Below are 27,080 nucleotides of genomic sequence, written 5' to 3'. Positions count from 1 at the left end.
CTGGGGTAACTCATTCTCAAGAGTTTTGAGAATTCTCAGAGTTCTGATCGATTTTGCCAAACCAAAGTTAATTGCCATCGGTCATTTTGCTAAAATATTTTCTAAGTGGGGAAATCATATTTTGGGCTTCATGGTTGAGGTCGTTTGGAAATAACTTGTGTGTTTTGGTCTTAATTTCGTCACGATCCTGTGTGACATGTCATGATATCACACCATGGAATGTTCCTCTCTACTAATTCCGAAACACTCAGTGCTGCTTTCCTTTTGAAATAAACAGCTCGACCCGCGTGTGACTGTCAATCTTTCCTTGCCCACTAATGTGAGCCTGTGCATGCGGAGTAGAAAGCCAAGATTGTGGACGAAATTTATGTTGGGTGGTTTTCGTTACAACTAAATAGGCTTTGTCATAGTCTTTGACTAACCACTGTAGACCAGGTGATGTTATACCAGAGTGCGTTTGGCGTGTTTAGAGAGGGTGCGACCCAGTTACTCTTGAACTAATATTTCATATGGGATTTTGGAAGTTTGGGAAATGTCTGCCCACTCAACGGTAGTAATAAATGCACATAAATAGTTTCCTGAAAACAAAGGTACATTTGCTATCATGAAAACGTTCATATTCCACCTTACTAAAATCAAGAACACAAAATCGAAGATTGCGCTGAAGTATTAGTTTTAGTAAAGCTGAAATTTGAGCATTTTCTTATTTTCGAGCTTTGTTGTGTTTGTAGTTTGTGTAATTGGTCAGTTTCAGGAAGAAAATCATAACCGATTTTGATGTTTTTCTGAAAAGAAAGGTTTATTCATGCGTCCGGGGGGGGGGGGGGGAGGGCGGGGGGGTTATGTCATCGACGCAGTGATTTTCAGAAACTGACCAGGTGTTTTGTTTGCTTTGTGATTTCAGCCTCACGTTTTCTCCCAGATAATGCATGCTCCCTGTTTCTTTTTTCCTCAGTTTTATAATCCAGTGGCGGACTACGGCCAGTTTCTTCAAGACCCATTAGCCATCAATCAGGCAAGGTTTTCGTTCAAAATGTCTATGACCACCGTCCCATCAAACCTGACCGAGCCCAGGCATTGAACATTTGTGCATCAAGTCAAACCTCCTGCTGCAGGCACCTCAGGCTGTAAACCACCATTTTTATGCCTTTTGACTAGGCAAAAAATTCCGATAAGATGAAAATTTTCAGAATTATTACTCAGAATGAGAATTTTTTCAGTTCAACTTCTAATCAGATTTTTTTCTTGAAAATTGTCATTTTTGCCAATTGATGTTGGTTGAGGTTCGCGTATTCAGCGAAAATGAAGTGACTGTGAACATTTGGTTGTTACATGTAGAAGTATTTGTCTCTGGTTGCAAAAAGGGTCCTGCAGTAGAGAGGTTTACTACCCCCAAAAAGAACACATCACATACCTATTAGAACCGTCTATAAGTCAGAGTAAAACAGTTGGGTCAGTGAGACAGAGAAAAACAATCCAGTTCTTGCAAGTAGTTCCAATGGGCTTGAGATGTGTTCAAAGCTGCCTGCTGAGCTCAGCTAAAAACTTACCGAGCAAACCTGCAGTTTCTACATTATGTAAAAAAACAAGCAACGTGATGAGGCAGAGTGACAATTCCTAGTCGAAAGTCCTCTTGTATGATAATATGATATCTGACCTGCATCAGATCATTCATCTGAACATCAGACCATTCATCTGAGCATCAGGTCATTCATTCAAATATCAGATCATTCATCTGAACATCAGATCATTCATTGAAACATCAGGTCATTCATTCAAACATCAGATCATTCACCTTAACAACAACAACAGATCATTTATATGAACATCAGACCATTCATCTGAACAACATATCATTCATCTAAACTTCAGATCATGAACATCAGATCATTATTTTGATCATCAGATCATTCATCTGATCATCAGATCATTCATCTGAACATCAGATCATTCATTCAAGCAACATATCATTCATCAGATCATTCATCTGAATGTCTGATCATTCATCTGAACATCAGACCATTGATCTGAACAACATATCATTCATCTAAACATCAGATCATGAATATCAGATCATTCATTTGATCATCAGATCATTCATCTGATCATCAGATCATTCATCTGATCATCAGATCATTCATCTGAACATCAGATCATTCATTCAAGCAACATATCATTCATCAGATCATTCATCTGAATGTCTGATCATTCATCTGAACATCAGACCATTGATCTGAACAACATATCATTCATCTAAACTTCAGATCATGAACATCAGATCATTATTTTGATCATCAGATCATTCATCTGATCATCAGATCATTCATCTGAACATCAGATCATTCATTCGAGCAACATATCATTCATCAGATCATTCATCTGAACATCTGATCATTCACCTGAACAACAACATTCATCTGAGCAACATATTATCCATCCAAACATCAGATCATTCATCTGAGCAACAGATCATTTATCTGAACATCAGATCATTCATCTGATCATCAGATCATTCATCTGAAGATCAGATCATTCATCTGAACATCAGATCATTCATCTGAACAACAATAGATCATTAATCTGAACGTCAGATCATAGCTCAGATACGAATAAGGCAATACTCATCTGTCTTCTGACCATCCAGATTAGTTATCTAATGTTGATCTCAATATCCGACCACTCCATATTCATCCGAATATTATCACAAGCTGCACTTCACTTCATCTGCATATCATCTCGTTAATTATCAGCTAAAAAACGGCCACCACTGTGTGGCACTGACAATCACTAGGGTATTGCATGGTTGTGACATCAATTTCACCTGAATTCTGACGTCATTTTGATACATGCCCTAGTGAAAATCAGCGCCATTGAGGATGCCACTACCCAATTATTCCTCCTTCATTCAGATTCACCGATAACAGATCCAGTTCCTCAGTTCAACTGTTCATGTTGGTTCCTAGTGCCAGACGTGAGGAGTCCAGCTGTCAGCATCTTGGTTGCTTCAGCTGCACCTCCGGGCAACAGACATCCACCCTTGACCCGGCCTAGCATTGGTTCCCGGCTGACCCATGCCTTGAAAATCCCTGCGTGGCCTAGCATTGGTTCCTGGCTGTGCCATGCCTTGAAAACCCCTGCGGTCCGGGGTACCATTGGTTCCTGGGTATGCAATGCCTTGTAAACCAACTCCCTAGGTCCATAACCAAACCAACCCTGATTTGACCAACGTCCAAGTACAGATTCTGGAGGCGTGCTTGCCATGCAATGCAATTCCCTTACCCCTCCCCCCAAAAAACCCATTTTGTATGTCATGCTTATTTCAACCAAGACTGTTGTAATACTGTCTGAGGTTTCCATACAATAGAGTTGGTCCATGTTTGGCAAGCTCACTTCTTTACCATGACGCTGTGATATAAGAGCAAGTTGAGGGGTGTCTACCAAAGGCCTGTTTTAACTCGTAACAGGCCTACAATGTGATAGACACAGTTCAATTGACCTCTCCACGTCGCCACAATATTTTGCTGAAACCTTGCGGAGAAGTTCAGCAAACGTGTTGGCTGTTTTGCCGACCTCAGTATGGGAAAAAAGAATAGTATTGGAAGTTATCATGTACATAGTGTGTCTACGTGTAGAGGTAAATTCACGGATGTCAAACTCAGCATCCCAAGTTGGCCTTCTTGTGATGAAATCAAGTGATATCTTCCAATGATCCAATCAGTTGGAAGCACTGCAGTTTCCCTGTTTTCAGGCACAGACCGACTCGTTTGGTTGAACTTTTATGCTTGTTATAATTTCCATGCTTAACTTTAAGTTTTACTTGCTTCACTGACATACATGTGCAATTTGACAGCCACATAGTTTTGAGTTGAGTCTTAACACCTCAGGAGTGCTGTTTTGCAGAGCGTTCATGAATCTCGTTCCATTTTTCAGATGCAAAAGCTCCAACAGATGGCGTTACCACAGGCGGCCCCGACGCCGGCTGCCCTACCGTATCAGCTCCCGGCGCAGGTTACCGGCACCCCAGCCATCATGGCCGGCACAGGACCCGCATCAACACAAGCATACATGTGTAAGTGGAGTGACTGTGTCGTCACTTACTAAACTGTTTGTAAAAAGCCCCTGGAATCATGACTCTTGTCAGTACTTTTAAGCATTGGAGCATGCAAGAAAACATAAACAAAAAATGATTTAAATTATAGGCTTTAGGCGGGTTGTATACTTTAACCGCAACAAATAATTGCAAAGGCTTCATTAACTCCAGACTAACCCCATTATCATCAAGCATCAATAAAGACTAGTCTTTATTTCTTCTTGATATTATGACTTTTGAGAATATGGCATGAAGTCACATAGCATTATGTCTTCAAGTGATGTTATCGGATAGTCAGCAAAGTTAGGGAAAGGGTGTCATTATGATTTGCTCCCAAGCCCGTCATCCACTATCTGTGATTGCAGTTCATTAGAGGCAAGTGGTCTTCAACTGTTTCAATCACTCCAGACGCCCATACAAGTGATTATCTAAGTCTGACGTCTGGGGTGATTGTACCAGTTGAAGACCAGTTGCCTCTGATAAACTTGGTGCACTGAGGTTAACGGAGTGGGTTTTATGAATAGAATGTCTGATCAGATAGACAGTACTGTTCACAGCAGATCTGCAGGTGTAGGGAGATGAATACTGCCTCTGATAAACTGCTGGTGTACAGAGATGAATACTGCCTCTGATAAACTGCAGGTGTAGGGAGTTGAATGCTGCCGCTGATAAACTGCTGCCTATTGGGAAACAAAAGCATGCAAGGTTTGACGAATCATGATTCCAGGGGATTTACGATTGTATTTGATTAAACTTAATTCATGCACATGCTTGTGGCTATATCGTCGCATTGAACTTAGACTAGTTACATTAGATGTAGTGCAACATATATTTTACATTCCCCTAAATGTGCCAATTTAGTTCAAAAGATGCGTTCTTTTCCGTCGTCTTGCTTGACCCTGCTTGTGTGTGGACATGGATGGGATAATCACAAATTATTTGCGACTTTTTCCTGTGCAATGTGAACTAATAAAGCTGATTGGCTGATGTTCAGATAATCTTTTGACTCTCTCCACTAATTGGTTGTTTGCAAGCCCTAAATCTATCACCTGTGTTCTTTTTCTCTTCAAATATGTCAATTTGTTGCGATTTAGATGAGTTTTTTGTGAGATTTGACATTGGGTAATATGAATGAGGACCAGCAAATGCTTTTATCTAAAACTCCATGTACATTTACACTGGGCCTTTCTGTACAAAACTGAAGTAAAAGCATTTGCTCGTCTTTACACATATCGCCCAATGTCTTGAGTTACTGAAATCCGACTTGGATACCATGTCTATCAATGTACATACTTGGACCCTTCTTGCCTCTGAATTATGCCCCTGTATCTTCTGAATGACCATCCTATCAGCTGACAATGCCAATGCTGGCAGGGCGACCGATCACTTGTGCTGCAAACAGTTGCACCTTGCACAAGAAGGCACGTTTCTCTCAAGGGTTGACCATAGGCACCACCATTTTGACCTGGAACTCAAAATCCTAAAGCAATTAGAAGCCTTGTTTAAAGAGTGCATCAGTCTCTACGATGTCGTTGTGTGAGAGGTGTGTGCCTGCTCTACCCCTTGTAGACATGCCGTCGAGGATGCACGTGTCTCTGTGTGACTAACTGCTTCAGTAGCTGTACTCACTATAGTCTCTGTTTGGTGTCCTTTCAGGGCCTCAACAAGGTAACCATTTTCTTGCTCGGACCTCGTTACCTGCCCACCCCCGCCGTCTCCTGCCTCTATACCTAACCTGAAACCTAACTTCACACTATTCACGATCAAAACCAGTCGTACTGGATCCACTCACCAATAAGATCTCAAGCCCGACTATACCCGATTTCTACTCCTGCCTCGATTGGTAGAGCCTAAACAACTGGACATAATAGCAGGCCTTTTGCAGCCATAAAAGGGGTGGGATATCTTGTCCTCGTTTCTTCCAATTGGTCTTTTTAATTGTAATATGAAAAGTTCCGCTATAGAGTCATGACCATTCATGATGATTATGTTGTTAACTCTTGAATAGATATCCCACCCCTTTTATGGCTGCAAAAGGCCTACTATTGTGTTCGGCTGTTTAGACTCTACCCAGCAGTGGTACAAATCGGGTGGTACAAAGTCCATGGACAATTCTGTGCATGACACAGCCCTATAAATAAGCCCTGTTTCCCACTCCCAGCATGCCTCACCATCAACCTTCTTCCCTTCCTTAGTTCAGTTATTTTGTTTAGTTATTTTATTTTCGTTATTATGTTTTATGTCCCCATGCTGTATGCTCATGTCACTGTTAGTCAAACAAGGGCTTTGTTGATAAAAGCAGGTTATTTCACTTACTCCGCTTAAGTTAACCCTTTAACTGCCAACGTCGCCGAATTGCGACAAACGCCTATGCCTATGCATTAGTCACCATTGACTTGATTGAGTTTCATTGAAAAGATCGTTTGTTTTCCCACCAACTGATAGACGGCATGCAGGTAGAAGATCGTTTCTAGGGCAGTTTTGAGGAATCCAACTCTTCTCTGTTCAAGCTACAGTCTTTTGAATTGGACAGGTTATGAAAATTAGAAAAAGTATTCGGCAGTAAAAGGGTTTTACTTGGCATTATCTCCTTCAGGTAAGCCCAAACTCCTCTGATGTTTCCCCAAACTCCAGACGGTAGATAAATACCAATATAAGGAGCTGTGTAATAAGCGAATGTATTCCTGCAATAGGCTTGGGAATGAAAAGATGCCAGCAATGGGGGATTTGAGATTTTGCGTGCTGGAGAGGTCTATCAAAAACTCAGGTTGTGAGGATACTCTACACATGGAATTCAGAGTGGCCCTCCGGGGCATTTTTCCTGAGTTTGAACCCAAGTGATGCATGTCTTTCCAGCGATTGACTTGAGCCCGTTACCTTGATTTATTCCTCGCCAAGACAGCATTCTTTCCCTTGGCATGAACTGCGTGGGACACCATTGCCATTAAGTGAACCCTGACTTAAAGGAGTCAAACGTCTTTAAGTCAGCAAGTAAACTCACTGCCCACTCTTGATATTTTCAGAAAATGGAACAAATGTAGTAAAATACTGGTGCAAAATATAGCACTTACAAACTTGAACTTTGAACATACACCTCGAACAATCAATTCCTCAGCTTGCTGAGATGCAAGCAGGTCTTCCTACTTTCCCGACTGGCCTGCCCAGAGAAATTTTTATTTTCAATCATGTTGGAAAAACTGTGTTGCTTGAGACTTCCAATAAAAAAATGTTGTCTTCATCTGGTAGTAAGGTTCTTCAAGCATAATTTCAAAAATATGTAAGCGAGCTGCCTTATGTATGTATGCAAATGTATATCAGCAATAGGCTCGGTGAGTTGGAAGGCTTGCCTTGAATACACAAGATCAGAAAAGAATTCTCAGTCGGCTGGGGAACTGAATTTCCAGGATGACTTGGAGGCAGTATAAAAGGATCAGTCAGGTAGCATGTTTTATTGCCAATAGACCCAATCAGTAAATGCCGATGCTGATGACGTCATCAAATCTTTAACTCGTTTTGTCCTCTCTTCCAGCTGGTCTGAACTGTCTTGCTTTTCCACGTCCAAATCAAGTAACGGCCAACAGTAACCCTGTGACGGCCACGCATTCACATGAGATGAATATTCCCAACGATCTCATTGGTTGTATAATTGGCAGGGCTGGTTGCAAGATAAACGAAATAAGGTAAGTCGGGATCCTTTGATAAAAATAAATAATAAAATACAACATATTATTGTAGTGCCCTGTCCCAGCTCTGGGCTCGCCCCAAGGCACTGTACAGAGATTAGAAACCTTTGAAATGTCCATTGCGAAAATGAAAACGAATATTGGAAATTAGTCCTTGGTAAAAGTGTCCACAAGAGTTCATAAAAAGTTATAGGCCAAAAGCCATTTTTAAAAAGAAGAGTTTTTCAAGCACAACTAAATGATTTAGCTTCATTTAGCACTACTGCACATGCTTGAGAAGAGAGTTCCACTGAATTGAAGTGCCCGCTGCTATAATAATGGACTCTTTTAGTTCAAAAATGGACTCTTCTAGTTCAATAATGGACTCCTCTGGTTAAAAAATGGACTCTTCTGGTTCAATGGTGCAATAATGGACTCTTCTGGTTCAAAAATGGACTCTTCTGGTTCAAAAATGGACTCTTCTGGTTCAATAATATCCTCTTCTAGTTCAATAATGGACTCTTCTGGTTAAATAATGGACTCTTCTGGTTCAATGATCGCCTCTTCTGTGTTCAAAGTAGACTTGTCTGTGTTTTACAAATAGCCTAAAGTCGTATTTGCTTCGATTTCAGACAATTTTCAGGTGCTACAATTAAAATCTCTAATTGTGAAGAAGGAAGTTCGGACAGAAAAGTTACAATTCAGGGTACACCAGACACAATCAATACTGCACAGTATATGATTAATGCAAGGTAAGTGACACCTGTCAATCAATGTCATTCTTAATTATTTATCAATTATTGTCGAATATGCATTGCCAAGTTCCTGCAAATGTCAACCAGTTTATGATTTTTTAAGCCAATATTTTTCAAAAACAGCTGCAGTCTACTTGGCAATTCAAATTCATAGTAATAAACATTTCCTTGCAGTTTTGTGTTATGTAATATTCTGGTTTGTTTCCATAGTCAGATAAAATCGATGATTTACTTGTACATGTAGGTGCCATAAACTTGATAGGTCAGATTTTCTTGGCAGTCAAATGCATCAGTTATCGTTTTGCGATCGTTCGGTCTACTCTGATTTCTTTTCTGTCGTCAGTGCAGCGATTTCTCATCTGTGGAGAGTAATCGCTGAGTTCAATATTGACTGGCAGGTCGCTTTGGCCTGCGACCACCGCGATTATCTTTGCATGCGATTTGAATCAAAGGTCACAGTGATTTGAATCACATGTTTGCTGGGTGTTTCAGAAAGGCCTCAGCGTAAAATCTTGGCTGATGCATTTGGCAGTAGTTTTGCCTCGGTAAAATATGACCTTTCAAAAGTACATAACATTCCGATTGGAATAGGTTCTATTTCAGGATTTATAAACGATAATCAGATTGATATGAATCAAACTTAAGAAAAATTGAGGCGTTCGTTACGTAAAAGGATGATCATACATTTGGCCAGTGTCGCAAAAATACCGAACGAAAATGCGACACAGTGGAAACGAGCGAGCTATTCGTGAGAGCTTCCCGGTTGTTGCAGCCCCTCAGTCCCCCTCGTAGTCATTTTGTTTTCCAAACATTCGATGTCGTAAAAAGTACATCCCATCCTGCCCCCTTTGGGCCAGATTTGACACTATTTCCTCGTTTTGTTCTTACTGTTGGTGTATGAAGCAACTAACCTAATATGGAGTATGCAATAGAGCACGCCGCCCCTGTGTATGCTATATGAACTAACCTGTCGGTGTTTGTTTGTGGTTACTTGCCTGCAGTCATGTGTTAACTGGCGCAGTGTACATGCATACTCGAGTCGGTCTGATTCTGGGTCATCCTGTATAATCAGGTATATCACAGTGTTCGAGTACACAAGTACCTGTGCATCAGTGTACACCGATTGTGCACTGATTGTACACATAGATACACAGTCAAGTCGCCATGACGTGGAGTTCCATGTGTGAATGTGATCGGTCAATGTGACCACTCTGTGCAGATTAGGTCATTTCCTTTTTTTGGGTTGGTTAGATTTTTTTCACCACACTTTTCTCTCAAAATCCCGTGAACAAATTGATCCGGATTTGGGCCTTTCCTATCTGTTTCTTTCACAAGAAAACAATATTATTGTCAATAACACACAAAGCGACCCTATGGTGATTACTCCCTAAGCAGTAACTTATCGACCATTGCACCAGTCGCTTAACTTGCATTGGTGTGAGTCTTGTCGCCCTGTCAGCTGTGGTATCGTGTCATCCTCGCTATCATCGGATATTTTCTTTCGTCCTCGCATGCTCTGGTCGATCGACTATTTCCTCCCAATTTCCCTTCCTGATCTGTCGTTCTCGCTCCCTTGTGTTCCTGGGGAGGGGTGTAACAGTGGTGTCCTGGGGTTGGGGATGGGGTTCAGCGTACTAGTCCAGTTTGTTGAACATACCAGTAGCCTGTCAATGGAATTATCAAAATCTGTTTCTGTATCTTTTCTTCCTGTGTATCTTTTCTTCTCTATGTTTCTCCTTCTCCTTCCACTATTACCGGGTATTTCTTTTACCAAGGGCAGTAGTGATTGTCACTTTCTTTTCTTCAAACTCTTCAACTCGCAGGCGAATTCCTGAACTCTATTATAGTGTCAGGATGGTGCATATTGTTGGCAATAGTAATGTGTGTGTATATGGTAGCAAGCTATGGTGATAGAGGACCCCCTTGCCTTATCCCTCCCTCTTGGACACAAGGCCAATTTCCTAATCTTGCTGGTGATTGAAAATGTCCTTTTTTTTTCATTAATACTTTGACGTACATGTAGGCCTATCATCATTTCTCATGTCCAAGTCTCTTCATATGCATTTCTCATGAATAACATTCATTATCATGAATAACATTCATCAACATGAATAGCATTCATTATCATGAATAGCATTTATTATCATGAATAGCATTTATTATCATGAATAGCGTTCATTATCATGAATCACAAATATTATCATGAATAACATTCATTATCATGAATAACATTCATTATCATGAATAGCATTCATTATCATGAATAGCATTCATTATCATGAATAGCATTCATTATCATGAATCACAAACATGATCATGAATAGCATTCATTATCATAAATAGCATTCATTATCATGAATAGCACTCATTATCATGAATCAGAAACATTATCATGAATAGCATTCAATACCATGATTGGTCGGGCCCATCACTCACCGTACGATCAACCATTGTAAATAATCCTTGATGAATTTCTGCCCCTTCTTGCTCTGCATGTCACTCTAAATCCAATAGGTTAGTTGCTTCTCACCAGTCTAAAAGTCCAACTAATGTCTTTTATACATCTATATATAATTCCTACGTCGATGAGCCATGGCCCTAAAGATTATTCTATGCCTATAATGATCTTAAATCAAGCTTTGATTTGTCCAATTCCTAAATTAACCCCTGAACCTACTATTTCGTTTTGAAGCCAACCAAATGCTGTTATGTATATCATGAACTGTTTTTGATTGACCATTATGTTAGCTGTTGCTTTTTCATGAAATGTAAATAAATGTGCATGTTATGTAACAGAGATAACAGTCTTGGAAGTACAGGGTGCTTCCAAAAAATAAACATCTTTGATTTCAAACTGAAAGTAAGAAATGCAGATCACAAAACTCACAAAATTTTGACAGTTTACAGCAATGGATGGGAAATAAATTAACCTTATACAAAGTTACAGCACAAGATTGTAAAGCAAGCATAGACAGCAAAAGCTTTTCACGTATTGCAGTCTAATGGACATTTAAAGAAACACTTAAACTATCGTTATTCCCGAGATCCCCAGATCTGAAGCACATATTGTTAAATTAGAACTTTATCATGACTTGGAAGGAAGGGAGCGCTCTTTTCCTAGACGCTCATTCGAGGGTCTCAGAAGTCAGGAATAATTAGATGACCTGGAGCCTGGATTCTGTACATAATGCCCGGAGTTCAAGATTTTGATTATCCAGGGTGTCTTTGTACGGTAGAACCTCTCTATTAAGAACACACTTGGGACTGACAAATGCAGTCCTTATTGGAGAGGTGTCCTGATTAGAGAGGTCAAATTGAATGGAGACAACCTCTTTGGGATCAAAACAAGTGTCGTTAATAGAAAGGGTGTCCGCAATAGGGAGGTGTCCCCTAAGGGAGGGTCCACTGTATATGATCATATTACTGGTCAATAATAAAAATTTTCTGATAAGTGCATGATTTTTACCCAAAGGCCTGATGATATTGTCTCCTGGTGAACTCCTGTTGGCCTGTCTGCCCAAAATTAATTTGTTGACAGAAATAGAAAGCAACTAATGAGAGAAATAGATCTACAACGAAACGTCAATAAAACATGACCGTTACTAAATGATCAATGTCGTAAACTAGTTTTTTAAAAAGTCAAAATATTTATTGATAATAATAAAAATATTTCAAACCAGGCATAGAATATCTCGATGGCCTCAAACCTCACTTTATAGCGCATGTCTGGCTTCATGGTGGCCATCTTAATCGACTGTCCCGTCTTACACAAGCAATCCCACAATGCAATGCACTCGCCAGATGCATGATCATGTGATGTGTGACGAGTTGTTGGCTACGTTACCGCGGTAATCCTATATCCTTGACGACATATTCCCGTCCTCACCATAAGTGGCGTCTGTCTCGACTGGTCCTGCTAAGTTGAAGCGTGACTTACAAGTGTGATATTCTGACGACAGCAATCCATTGGGTGTGATAAATTTTTTATGAAGAGTATTTTTCACCAAAAAACCACAACTGTTTGACATGTATATATTCCACATCTGTGGTTTCAAGATTTGCGGGATGCTGTGTTTCCAAAATGCAACATCCATTATCGAGGATGCTGAACCTGACACTTGGTGATGCATTTTGGTGAAGGGAAGAGGGACAGAAGCCATGGTGGGACTAGGGGTGTTGATGGTTTTTCATTTCAACTTGGGTGCATTTCAAACTTCAATTTCTAATATAACGCTCTCTTTTCTTCTGTTTCCTTGGACACTCACCCGCGTATGGCAAAAAGCCACTCGACTGCTTGGTAGTGGGTGTCTTCATGACGGGAAATCAAGATGGGAAGCTTAAAATTTTGAACAAATTTGAAATGCACCCAAAGTAATAGTTATATTTTCGTAACAAATGAGCCTCCTGTGGAATCAGTTTGGGTTTGATGACATCTTGTGTTATCCTTGCTCTCGTCCTGTCACCACTTCACTTGCTGGCAAATGTGAGGTATTGTGATGTCCGGAGTCCCCTGTCAGTGAGGCAGCCTTGGTGAGCCTGGGGAAGATAGAACCTTCTTTGAATTGGGGAACATAGCACCTAGGGAACGTAGATAGGCACATGTACTATTCACATGCTCACTCTCTGGTTAGGATAAATTCAATTAAGTGCAATCATAAAGTATACTAAGAGCTAGTACTGGTGCGTCCTTTTAATAGTATGACCTAACTGGCTTAGTGACGCTGGCGGTGATATGATTTTCAAGAAGTGTTGACAGGGGACCTTCCCAATCACAAAGTCGTGGAGCAAACCCATGGTTCCTGTATTGTATGTCTCCTGTGTGTTCAAAACCCTGTCATTGGCCATGTTTATACTTTGAGACACCCTGTATATCAGATTCCCAGTATATGGTGCTTCCCGTTTTCAGAGTTCTCGTGTCCTCAGATTGGTGTTGTATGCAATTAACTGGGCTAATTTCGAACCCAATATCAAGTACTGAATTGAGAGTGAGGTTTTTCTTGCAGAAGTTGAAATAATCATTGGATAGTTACAAGCCTCGGGCACCACCATTTTGACTAGAACTTGAAACGTAAAGCAATTAGAACTCATTCAAAATGAAATGAATGTCAATTGCAAGGATGGGAGTCTGTTTTTCTGCAATACAAGGATTAGACAGCCTCCCTTGAAATTGGCAATCACTTTGTTTTAAAAGAGTTCTGATTGCTTTCGGATTTCAAGTTCTAGTCAAAATGGTGGTGTCCATGGTAAAGTCAAAAACCAGGCAGTTGTTGCTGTTGCCCAGTTCGTTTTACTGGCCACGCAACAAAAAACTAATCATAGGTCTTGAAGAATGAGCACCTGGTGACCTTGAAATTTCAAAACATCAGTTGATTGACCTTGGATTTCGTGCTAGATCTGTCACGACCTTGTAATATCTTCTCTGGTGACCTTGAAAAATGAAAGCTCCATAGCAAACAACTTTGAAGTGCCAATACCAATGACATTGGAACAGAATGCAGTGAGAGTAGCTAACGTGGCCAATGTAGTGGGCTTTGGGCGACAGGAGGAGTTTTATACTTTCCTGATATTTTTCTTTGGGCTATTGTAACATAGGTGAGTGAACTTGTGAATTAGCTAGGGGGCAACATCACCAAGGAACTCATTGGAGACAAATATTCACTCGTCAGCTTGTACAACGTTATGTACTTTAAGCTGTGGGTTAAAGAAAATGTATTTTGGCAATTTTTAAAAGTAACTTGTCAGTTTCTTTCTTATCAAATTTGTATTTAAAAAAAATATATGGGTATTTCTACAATTTGGACAAAAATCACTTGTGTTGATGTTGTATTCCTGGTGTTTCTATGGAAACCTCACCGCCTACATCCCATCATGTTTCCATAGAGGTATTTACTAACATAGATCATCACCCGGCAACTGCACCTAGCAACCACGATGAACCATAGCAACAAGATTACTGCTATTAGCAACATCTCCCACGTGAAGCCGCTCGGCTGCGTTGATTATGTGAAATTCCTGCGTTGCTATGCAGTAACTTGGTAGCTATGGTGACCATTTTGTTGTGAATTTTAAACACGCCCTGGTTGCTAGGGCCAGTTGCTAGGAGACCTGGCTCTTTGGTGCTTGTCTCGTCTCGTCTCATGCATTTTGTCTAATCTTGTACCCATCCTGTTTCTTTCTCACAGCATGGAGTTACATAAGAGTCTGGCCCTCGCCAATCCCGCAAACGCCGCAAACGTAAACACTACTCCCACTTCTACGACCTTGACCCCTGCTCAGAACCCTGCCTCCCTGGCCATTCCATTGCAGCAGTTGATGAAGCCGTTTCCACAGGCGTTGCTCGGATTAAACATGGGCTTATTCGACGCCAACTCCAACCAAAAACTAACGCAGAAAATGAGACCAGGATTAGTTGTTCAGCAGAACGGGGCTGCTATCAGTTCCAAGAAAACTGACCCAAGACAAAAGTTTGCGCCATACTGAGGTCGTGTGGAAGCATTTTAACATAGTCTCGCCATTGTGTCTCTGGTCGTTCTGAAATGACATTGCATTGCTGTGACGTCTACGTTACGACGACATGTGCTGTCAAACTTGGAAAATTTGCATTGTTGGCATTTGCTGCAAATGACGCAGCCGCAATGTCAATAACAGTCGATTTGAAAGACCAAAACCATAAAACAGTGTGTGTTTCCATATTTCATACATGTACCTGTATGTATATTGTGTATGGACACGTATCATACATGTATAACACAATGCATTTTCATTTCGGGAATGTGCCATTAGCACACGCCAATCATGACATTGATTGAACCCTTACAGGTGCCACCTGGTCAAAGCCAATGAAACTCCGATTATTCTGTGATATCTAAAATGTGTGCTTTTGAAAGAGACAAATGATAATGGGGCCGCCCTGTATAGTGTCTTGATCGGGAGGAGTTGAACATCACGATCGGCTGGACTGACCTTGACCCTTGGTCAGGTGGTGTCGGTAGGGGTGATCATAAAGTGTGTCTCGGAATGAGATACGTCCTAAATACTGTTGATTCAATTTTCCATTTCTTAAGCCGATCTCAAAAGTCAATATATTATATTATATATTATATTATAAGTATTTGAAAAATTACTCAAATTTGGAAAATGCATTGTCTAGGAGAGCTATAGTCTTCTCCAGTTATTGTAATAGTTATAATTAATAAGGATTTAGCAATTCATTATTATTAGTTTGGTAGCTGGTGGTTGATTGCTAGGAATTATGATTAGTCACCAACAAGTGATTAATTGCCAAATAGCGATTAATTACCGATTTCAAGTGATAATGATTGATTACTAATATTCATTATTAATGATTAATTACGTTTTTGAGAATATGTAGGAGCATATCAGAATTTTGTTTAACAATGAAAAGAATGCGACTCTGGCCAAAGAAATCTATATTTTGTGGAGTCGTAAAAATATACAAGACTTAAACATATCTACTTAAACGTGGACATTTAGACATATGCTCCATTGTCACTTAGTTATGAGCAAAGTATTAGCTCTCAAAGTAGGTCACCCTAAACAGTGTCCACCAGCACTATCAAGGTTTAAAGTCGTCTAAATGAAATTGTCAAAAACAAACAGGCCATTGGACATTTTGTTGTAAGATAAGAGAGTTGTGGCCTAAAATTACCAGCATCCACCAGCCCTGCAACGGCCATCATGGATTCAGCTCGGAGGAAATGATCAGGCTTTCAACTGACTGGACTATAGTGATTTTAGACACTTATCTCCCTTATCTTTCGCCCAAGTGTCAAGAAATGTGCAGGAAATGTATTAAATAGCCCAGTTATTTCGTTTCTGACTGCAAAATTTTATTTTGAATACTTTCAACATTACTGGATTGCTGATGCCGGGTGCTGTTTAGGATGACTACTCCATGTTGATTGCTACCCTACCTTAGCCAAAAGCACCATGTTATACATGTACTTAGCTGGCCTGAGGTGAAATCGACCCCAGTTTGGTTGGCCTCGGCACCGGTATACATTTGTATGCTACTCGGTGCATGGATACACTGGTGGTTTTGGCAAGCATTGGATGGAATCGGCATTATTGTTTGGAATTACGAAGAGGGTGCTTTCTGGCAGAATTTTCATGCATTGTTCAAAAACTGCAGCAGTTTTACAACACGTAATATCACTCTTTATAGTTACAGTTATAAAACGTTGGGGTGGCAAGAAAATTACCATTTATTTTATGAAACTTGGTGTGGAGCTTGGGAGTGGCAAATTCATCCATGGAGAATTGGTCTTGTGGGGCGTTACCTGAATGAGTGTCTAGTTGTTGTTGTGCATTGATCGTCAGTTGTTCCAACCCCTCCACCAAAGTTGTCGCTTATCCTCGTCCGGCTGGGCCTGTTTTGGTGAAATCGCGACCAGTGTCTTTATTTCACTTCTGTGGTGAAAAATGGTGTTTGGTGTGTCCACCTATTGAACCAAACATTCGATGTGTTGCCACACTGTTTGATGTCAACGACTGCTGGAACTTTGGGCTTTCATTGTCACCCTTTTAGGTACCTCTAATTATGTCAGTGTGTTTGGTACCTCAGTGTAACACAGTTTCTACCCATTTGGTACGTCAGCGTTGCACCTTTTCGAAAATTGTCTCTGAAATGTCATCCTTATGGTATGTCTCTAAATCCTGATGAAGATCACCTTAAACTGCTGATTTCAGATGTAAATGTTGTCATGGAGATGTAAATGTGGGCCGGTGAGATATTCTGTCCACTTCATCCGTCGTTTGCTAAGAATTTGAAATTTGTAATTGATTTGGAAGATTTCCAATTGCTTCAATACATACTAAATACAAATTTCAGCATAGCCATTGTGGCAACAGATATACAAATAAGATACATACCAAGTTTCAGCAAATTTGCATGCATAGTAGCTGCACCAAGGCAATGTATATAAAGGCATTCCTATTTTCCTGGGCCACCTAATGACGAACTGAGTACCCCATTAAGGGATGTAACTAAAAAAAGATTTCAGACAATAATTGACCTATTTTGTGGTAATGCCACAAAAAAATATCCAAAATGCTTGCACAATCCCACTGGCCAAAACTCCATTATCATTTTTTACCATGGAACATATGATAAACATGAGTTTAGCTTCTGTTTGATAAATGGGGGATATATTACTAACATATTTGGGCAGGATTATTTATTCGTTTGGTGATTTAAAAATCTGGTTTTGGAATTTGCTATGAAAATTCTGCTTGTTAGCATTTATTCTGGTATTTGTGGCCGAGCCACGCGTGCTATCGTTTTGCTGCCATATCGTGTATAGCTAGATAGTATACAGCACCCTCTTTTGAAAAACTGCTGGTATTAATATATTTATGGTTCGTTCAGATTTCATGTTAGCTCTAAATGTAGGTTTCAGTTTTTTCTGGGCAGAAATGAAGAAGACTGAGACTTTGGAAAATGTTGCTTCAAGTGGAACGACACCGCATTGCTATTTTAAAGGGACAACTTGGGGATGAGATTTGTTGGTTTTTCATTCGAAAACGGCACCCAGTTTGGCCGTGACTTTTTAGACAGAATGCTTGAAAAATCACAAAACTGAAATAAACAGTGCACTTGTTTGGAGAGTAACTGTAGGCTTACCTAAAATTCACAGCCATGGCCAAAACCGCCTTTTAATCATTAATAGTGCTTTATGGTAGTGCTTCGTGTGGCGCCATTTGGCAGTAAACAGAGGTGTTACCCTCCTTGTCACTTAAATCCCCTGAGTTGTCCCTTTAACAGAGAATTGGGTCCCAGCAAAATGTTCAGTCTTCCTTTCATTTCTGTGACAGTGTCGTTTGAGATAGTGTACAGTGAATGCCTATGTACTGTGTGCAGCTTTCTCTTGTAGTAAAAAACCAGAGAAAAAAGTGTATTTCATAAAATACAAGTTTTGTGTGTTGTTCACGTTTCTGCTACAAGAGGGAGCTGTTGTATTTCTGAAGTTATAATTATAAAGTCACATGATCAGGGGTTTAAATTGCAACCTCATTACCGGGATTGATGTGTATGCCAAGGTTGATCTGACCCTTTTAGACCTTGTCCCCAGGTTTTCATACAGTGGTGCTGAGTTCAGCCGAAAGATAGACACATTGGTCCTGGGGATGAGGTTGTCATCAGTTTACATTCCCTGTCTGTTGTTTTGTCGATTACGTAGTATTTTAATTTCTGTGCGTTTAGTTCTTGTACATTTGTAGGAGGCAGATATTAGAATAATTACTCGGATTGATTCTTAATTTAATTGGTACTTTGATTGACACGTCGTTAAGATTATTATTAATTATTGATATTATAATAGAATGTTATTATAGAGAATCGTATGCGCCAAATGGCCAAAATTAAGATAAAGATATTTTTGAAATGAAATTATATGATTATTATAATGAACTAGTCAAATCATACGTGTGTTTGTTGACTTTCATGTTGTGGCAGAGGTCATGTGACAGTCATGTGATCTGTAGATTCTTGCCAATTTTCTCATAAAATGAAGCATGCTCGTTGCTGATAAGTGTGACATACGTTTTCTGTGTCAGACGTCCTCCTTTAAAGTGATGAATCCATTATTACTTGCAGTGAGTGATCCAATGTTTCAAGTTCTTTCTGAATCTTAAGAGACTTGTTGTCTTGAACATGGTCTGCGTCTAATTCTTCCTTGACAGACCGCTTCAGTACTTTCCTGTATTTGGCTGGAGCGTAACAAGCCATATTGTGTCAAAACAGTCAGAAGGAGCGATGTGCGATGTGCTACATTCTTGGACAGAAGTATAATTAGTGTCACAAAAAAAGGATAATTAGTATCCCAGTAAACTAAGCTATGGGACTGGCTGTATCAGACATATCCATCAGATTCTAATGTTGTCTTTAAAAATATTACCTGTGAAGTGTTTTCTAATATCATTATTTGAGTCTTGTCCAGTGTTGACGGTCACCATTTTGATATAAAGTCACATGATCTCTGCATGTTGTATCTTCTCCCAGCACTTTTTTGGTTTCGTCAAGGTCACAGATACTAGAATGGGAAAGCGCTCCTAAATAAAGATCCTTGACTTGCTAGTAATTGGAAAAGATCACCTCACTTTAAGAGTGAAGTCATCTGGTGATGATTAAAGAAAAAACTGCTACATTGCCCTGAATTAAGATTTTAAGAATTTACGATATGCTGATTTCTCAAGTTGAGGTTCTTCTCGACGTGATACTTCCTGAATTCTCTATATTTGTGACAATGATATAATCAATGCAAAGGCTTTTAATATTTCTTTTGACAATTTGTGAAGACTTATTTTCTTACCTGTATGTTTCTATGCTCTTTCTAGGATATCAACTGAAGTTTGTGGAATGGGCATCCGCTAGTAAAGCGCCGCAGAAATAAAGAATATCATTTGTTATTTTATGAGAAAGTTTGTGCAACATGATCACATAATGGTGGTTAATTTATTTATCATTACTAGACCATGGGCTTTGTCAAATTTTATATAGACTTTGATGTGTGTTTGGCTGGCTTGCTCTTGGTTACCACGGCAATGGTTGCTATGCAGGTTACCAAGGAAAATTAATTTCTATTATAGGTTACCAGGGCGACACAGGGTTGCTATGCAGGTTTCTAGGAAAAAAATCATTTCTACTCTTAGTTACCAAGGCAATTGATCGTTGCTATGCAGTTTTAACAAAAAAAGAAAATTTCTGTGCTTGTCAAAAGGAAAACTCTTGGTTCCTAGTAACTGGGTCACGTGGTTGCTGAGAAAGCATGTTTGCTATGGCTATGACCTTGAAAGAAAAGGAATGCTTTTCAACAGGTTCGTATGAAAAAATATGTTTATGTGGCAGCCAGTACTTAATGTTTTATTTACATGTAGTTTTAATGCTCTCTAGATGGTCTTTAAGTTCTTCTATTTAAAAGTTTGATAGATCAATTTGTATTTGGTGCTTTTGATGAAAGATCACAACTAAAAATTTATGTAAATGACATGTACTTATAGAAATTTAGACAAAGAAAGAACACTTTACTCCTGAGGCAGTCTGAGTGATCTCGATCTTGATAGAATTCAGTGCAGCTGTATCGGCTGCACTGTTCTGGTTTCATCCAGATTGTATTGCCAATTTGACGGCATCTGCCGGGGGCACGTCAGCCAATCAGGTCAGAGCTAACAGGATGATGTCATATGTTATAAGTTTTTCATATTCTTCAGACAACTCAAACAATGGTGTGAAAATTTAATGAATAATACTGTGTGACCATTACCGTAAGTTGTTTGAGGCATGTCCATCAGACAGAGGCCAAGACAGTTAGGCCTTGGTCATAGATTTTGCTCTAATCAACATATTGTTACATATCAATTATCAAAAAAGATTAATAGGCCTAAATATTTTGATATTTTCCTGTTGAACTCATTTTCAAAAACAAAATTGAAATCCTCAAACTCACAGATTGACCAATTCAAACTTAGATATTTACAAAAGGTTTCATAACAGTGCCATGAGGCCCAATTTTACTCTGGAAGTTTTTCCAAAGGTTAGTGAGAATTATGCTAGATGCTAGGTTATTTGTAAAATCTTCACACCTTTGGTTCTGGAGTTTGCTTGGATTGTACCCAATTTTACTCAAGGATGCAGAACACAAACTTGTATAGAATAGGACACTGAAGTCTGTTCCCAAAACTATTACAGTACTCAAAATTCTATGGGCTCAAAGTTAGCTTTACTCAGCTGTATAAGACTCTAAACTGATGTACTCAACATTTCAGCAAAGGTACAGTTTATGCATCCTTGAAAGTTACATCAAGAAAAAAGGTAATATAGGTCAATACATTGGTTGGGTTATAAAAAGGTGAAATCCTTCCATTTCTACTGAAGTGGACTCCTCCAAATTCTGATGATAGAAAAGACCCATTTTGGTCATATAGGGGTGATGGATATTGGCATTATGAATCATTGTGTGTTGAAAAACTTTGTGTCTTTTCACTATTTTGTTTGTTTGTGAATGAATAAAATTGCCTACGCTGTCACACCTGAGCATTTCTTGATAAGTGATATTCATTTAATAAACATCAGCATCAATTATACCTAATTTCAATATTTGCTTGTGGTATAGATGAAAATACGTTTCATCGGATGGTAATTATTGTAATTAGTGATTGCTGATGTTAATCATATATAGGGTGGGCCAAAAAACGAGTGTCCACACTTTCACCACCCAAAGACCCGAACCACCTTTTCAGGAGGATGGAGAATCCTTCTTGAAGAGAACGAGACTTAGACATCTCAATTCAATTGAGTAGTTCCAGCTTTAGGGTCAATAAAGCAGAGTTGGAAGTAATTTTGCAGATGTTAAATTCAATTTTTTCTTAAAGCTCAGGTCCCCTCCTCGCAAAAGTAGCTCTGGCTAAAAGTGCTGAACTGAATCAAGTTATCTTGGTGGAATTTATCTTCTGGGAAGATTTTTTATCTGCTTGTGCTGGTAATTTGGGTCTCTGTGTGGTTGAAGTATGGTTGTTGGTGTTTTTTTGGGTCGCGCTGTATTTGATTGGTCTATAACTAACTTTCATTATATTCAGCCCTGTATTAGTATTTTTGGTCATTATCTTTGACAATTTTAGTATAGATTTATTTAAAGCTTCCAAGATATGTTGAGGGATTTGAACAGATTATATTATACGAGTTGTGATATCATCTTAACGCACATTGGTTATGAAATTGCTGGGCAATTGAGAGGACACTTGAATCTTGCCAACGCCTCAAGAAGATTTGAAATGAGCCATGACAAATTGAATGGGAGGTTTAGGCCCATTTTATATGACGGAAGAAACAGAGGTACCGTTTTCTGGATGCGGTGGATTTTTAAAAAGTAAACACTCAAGATGGATGTGTCCTTGAAAGGTCATGGTGACATTCCTAGTTACTCAGGGTGGGAGGGTTTGTTTTGAGAGAAACTGACATATTTCGGACCAAGCCCTGTTTCATATAATCCTACTTAGGTAGACCCATGTTAGTGCTCTTACCAATAACTAATAGTAAATAGTTCCGCAATATAAGCGCCAAGAAATCTGTTTTTCTGAAAATTGTACTAAATCGTGCTCCAGAGATCGATTTCCTCCAAATGTGACTTGGTTGAGCTGTCTAGTTCTACGTGTCCTAGTTATAACACGAAGATGGCGCCCCAACCACGCACCTCTTCCTACAGTCTTGCCTATCTTTACCTTGCCACAATTGAACTTACATACTCATCCAGCTCTTCCTCTGGTATAAAATTGTTGTACAGTCAATGGGTGATAGTCGTCCATTTAGGGAACATCATAAAAATATCACAAATTAATGTTTGCCCACTTCTGGGGAAATACTCATGTCTGAAGTTTTTTGAAGAGTCTTTTTAACCCATGCATCTCCATCAACAAGTTTTATGGGCCCCTTTATAATTGGACTCTATGGCAGCAGCTGGGCAGGCAAGATAGAGTTACACAAAGTTGCCAAAAGGGGTCTCTCCCACTCAAAGTACGTCAAAACTATTCACCCTTGTACGAGGAATATATTTAGTGATGAATCAAACATGATCTAGCACCCTTACTGTGCATATTAGTCACCTGAAGATGGCCAATTTAACCCCACTGCTCCTGCCTATGGTCCCACTTTATGAAGCTATGTTTAACGCGACTAACATCGCATTTCTGTGACTTTGTGTGCATTACATTTTCAGTTGGTGGATAGCTTTGATTTGCTGTACAAACTCTCGCTTGCTACCAGTCAGTGTGTGACAGCGTAGAACTGGGCTGTTGCCGGGGTTGTTGTATTTCAAACACTAAGATGTATTTAATACGGTTGATCTTGATTATGTAATTAAATATACTGTACAGAGTTCGTGTTAGCAACTTTGTACATGTAACTAGTTCGATGAGTTCATGCTGAGCTGGCCTAACTTTGTTGTACATATCCTAAAGTTATACATACACAGATGTACACAAATCTTTACCAGCTTGGATTGAATTGAATCGGCATATTTTGTGTTTTCAGCAGATTTCACTTTGTACTTAAGTTGTGTTGATTCATGACAGAGGCTCTTTAATTCAGTCATTATTTATTCAACTTCATCATTAAAGTTTATTTCTCTGTAAGAGATTTCAAGGGCAATTCATTAATATCCATAATCTTGCAATAAATGTTCTCTGTGTGAAATCTATTAGACATGATATTTCTTTTGTTTCCGAACAAATATTGGTGACCTATCTCTAAAAATTGTTTTATTGTCAATGGAAATTTAGCCATAAGTTAACCCTGCATCTAAAATGCATAAATTTTTCATGTCTGAAGGTACCAAATAGGAGAGAAATTTCAAGGATCGAGGAAATAATTATAATTAGTTATAATTCAATTACGATAATTTTTTTAAAATTGTGATTCTTGCTTATTTATTTTGTGGTTGTGATTTCTGGCGAATGGGATACAACTTGCAGATATATGTATATGTGTCGTTTATGAGCGAATGCTAAATGGGTAAAGCTGGTGTGATAAACAGAAGTAAAAGTGAACCTTGCTCCCCTGCAAAGCTGAATAGACTGACCCAGTCGGTTCGGTGGAACTACTTGTACCATTGATTATAGGGGTGCAAGGTTAATTTTGAAGAGTTTTATACTCAGGCAAGTACCATGAGAGAAATACCCCATAGTTTCCCCGATAGCCACAACTCCTCTAATTGCAATCATTGGGCGAATTTCGTTGGAGCAGTACAATAGCCCTACCACTGCTCCGATCAGTATTTATTGAGCAGTTGATGCATGATCAAGTCATTCGTGAGTTTCTGGAAGGAATCCTATTGCTGGCCCTATTGTCAACATGTTTATTTGGCCAAATCTAGCTAACCAAGCTGCCCTGGACTTTTGAGCAGTCAATGAGAAGCCGATTAAAAATTATAGAAGAAAAGAGCACTGCTTGTGCGAAATCCCCTTTTACCTCTTAAACATGTGTTATTTCCCAAAAGGCAGCTCCCACTCCTCCCTTGTGTGACTTGATCCCTTAGTCCACTGAAATTCTACGATAGGGCGCTGTCTTCTCACGTAGATATTAACCCTAGTGTGATCTGTGATAAGATGATTTTTCCGTGGAAATATACTGTATATACTGATGATAAATACCTCAATTTCATGAGTATATTCTATAGTGTAGATGGCTCCTTCAGACATGTAGATTCTATGCTTGACCATATCTATGATTCGAAAACTCATATCACCAAATGTGGTGTTTCTTATCTCTTTTAATTTCCATTCTCAAGGCAGTGTTTCAGTTTTGATGGTGATACCTGTTTCAAAAAGAACCTGTATAAATTCTCAATGGCAAACTCATTCAAGTTGGAGTAGGTCATCCTACGCCGTGGAATACTGTCTTATTGTCTTACGTTTGAAAAACGGCCAAAGAATCTGTGAAATATTGGCCATGTAGATTGTTATGTATTGTGTCATTTCTGTAGGAAGCACATGAAAAAAAACACTGCTGAATTCGCCGACCCTTCTGCCTGTCGCTCAATTATCTAGGGGCTCAGGATAGTTCACAAACGTATAACTATTTCAGACTTCAAGGTTCTGGTTTGGGAGGATGACATTGAGCTGTTTGGAAGTGGGTCTGGGGACCCAAAGATGAATGGGTTACAGGCATCTTGTAAAATGACATTGACGTGTTTGATATTTTTCTGGTACGTTTTTGCCATTTTCTTTTACAGTATTATACAGAAGACTGGAGATTAATTCATAACTAAACAACATGCTGACCTCTGTTGCCATGGTAACTACTAGTTAACATGGTTACGGTGTTCCCATGACAACGATGCTTCCCGTAAATCATTGCTTCCTTCATTGGTCTCTGTCATTACAATCTGTGGATATGTTTTCCGATTTTTGTCATAATGTTTGTTCATTTGAAGGTCAAGTCCAAATCCACAATGGTAAATCTAATTCTTTTAACTTCACCTGATGAAAGCATTATCATGTGTTAAAGGCCAAAAGATGAGTGTTCAGAAAATGTTTTCATTGGAAGTCACTCTTGGCCGCTCACTTTAAGACTGACGTGCGGCTTTGAGAGCATGAGTCCGAGAGAACATAATCAGATTTTGTGTCCTCATATTTACCTTCCTGCATTGGCGGCAAGTACCAATCGACCTATCTGAAATGAGGGGATTATTTTTCCAGAAAGTATTAAACCTGCGAAGTGAGAAAAAAGCATGTAGCTGTCTCAGGATTTTTCCTTGAGATATCGGAAGAACATTTCATGACCGTCAACTGGGCTAACTTGACATACGCATTATTATATGTACTGGTTTGCTGACTCAAGTAACTTGAAGTAAAAATGTTTTGAATTTTACTCTTTAAATTGAGAGAAAACTTATGTACAGAAACATTTCTAAATCTGTTGTGTATAATTTTAATTAACAACTTTATTATTAATTGATTATTGCATACAAATATTAACTGGTCCGTTTGTGTCGTATTTGTGTGAGTACCTAGGAGCCTGTCGGTTGCTACAAGTGATGGCAATTTATTACCAGGAATTGGAGGCCTCTTACCATGCTTACGTGAGGAGGTATTTGACACTCACAGAAAGTTGCTTACACCGGAAGTCTAAAGCTACATGCACATGACAGAAAAAAATACAGAAATATTGTTTTGCATCAATTCGTCTGTGGGGTGTTGATGACCATGTTCTCAGATATACAACATGCATTATACTTTTGCCGAGAATATTTTTTCTGTTTCTGTCCATCGTGTGGGCAAGGTGCAAAACTTTTCAAATAATTATTTCACAGCAAAACTGCTTCTTTGCCCATTTGATATGTTATTCAATATTGGGAATTGAAGGTGACTGGACAGCCGGCAGCTTGGTAAAAATGTCCTTAATGATACCAATGATCCTTTACGACTTGACCAATACAGGATTTTATCATGGGGTACCTTGTGATTTCATTCTCCTGGTGATAAATACTCTCACTTGTAGCTACATGTCTCATGTACATCAGCGCATGTGGTCATGGATTAACACCCATTTGTCTACAGGAAATATAGTGGTCGTCAACAAAGACCACGTTATGTCTTCAAAAGCCTATGGTCTTGTATTACTCAACATGGTATTGGAGTCAATTGTTCTGTTTCAAATTTTGGTGAGACTAGTCATTTCAATAAGATTTCATTTGCTGGGATAAACATTGTCTTTGTCTTTTTTTCTCACTTCATAATCCGTAGAACTCCTAACTGTTTCTCAGGAGCAATGGCTGAGGAGTAAAGACTGAGGCCAACTGCTGTGCAAGTGTTAAGAATGGCTCCCGTCATATATTTCCATAGAGGCCTATAATGACACAGCCAGTTCACAAAGTATTGCCATAGAGACCAGTGACACGACCAGTTCTCAAGGTATTCCCATAGAGAGACCAATGACACAGCCAGTTTTCAAAGAATTCCCCTAGAGAGACCAGTGACACAGCCAGTTATTCCCATAGAGACCAATGACACAACCAGTTCTCAAGATATTCCCATAGAGACCAATGACACAACCAGTTCTCA

At 39.3% G+C, this 27,080-nt stretch overlaps 1 protein-coding gene across 8 annotated transcripts in view; it reads left to right on the top strand.

Annotated features, from left to right (window-relative positions):
• Positions 1 to 26,723, top strand: part of LOC135497863 (poly(rC)-binding protein 3-like) — a 210,199-nt gene extending 183,476 nt beyond the window's left edge. For 6 of the 8 annotated variants that reach the window (XM_064787835.1, XM_064787836.1, XM_064787837.1 and 3 more), the window contains 5 exons: positions 956 to 1,015; positions 3,931 to 4,069; positions 7,620 to 7,770; positions 8,385 to 8,504; positions 14,690 to 26,723. In XM_064787835.1, coding sequence (XP_064643905.1) covers positions 956 to 1,015; positions 3,931 to 4,069; positions 7,620 to 7,770; positions 8,385 to 8,504; positions 14,690 to 14,987 — 768 coding nt within the window. In that variant the 3' untranslated portion in view covers positions 14,988 to 26,723. The remainder of the gene's footprint in view (positions 1 to 955; positions 1,016 to 3,930; positions 4,070 to 7,619; positions 7,771 to 8,384; positions 8,505 to 14,689) is intronic. The other 2 variants (XM_064787843.1, XM_064787842.1) reach the window with 2 other exon arrangements.
• Positions 26,724 to 27,080: the final 357 nt, after the last annotated feature.

This window comes from Lineus longissimus, chromosome 13 (genome assembly GCF_910592395.1).
Source record: "Lineus longissimus chromosome 13, tnLinLong1.2, whole genome shotgun sequence".
Classification (NCBI taxonomy): Eukaryota; Metazoa; Nemertea; class Pilidiophora; order Heteronemertea; family Lineidae; genus Lineus; species Lineus longissimus.
The sequence above is the reverse complement of the archived record's forward strand: the minus strand, read 5'-3'. Positions and strand labels throughout refer to the sequence as shown.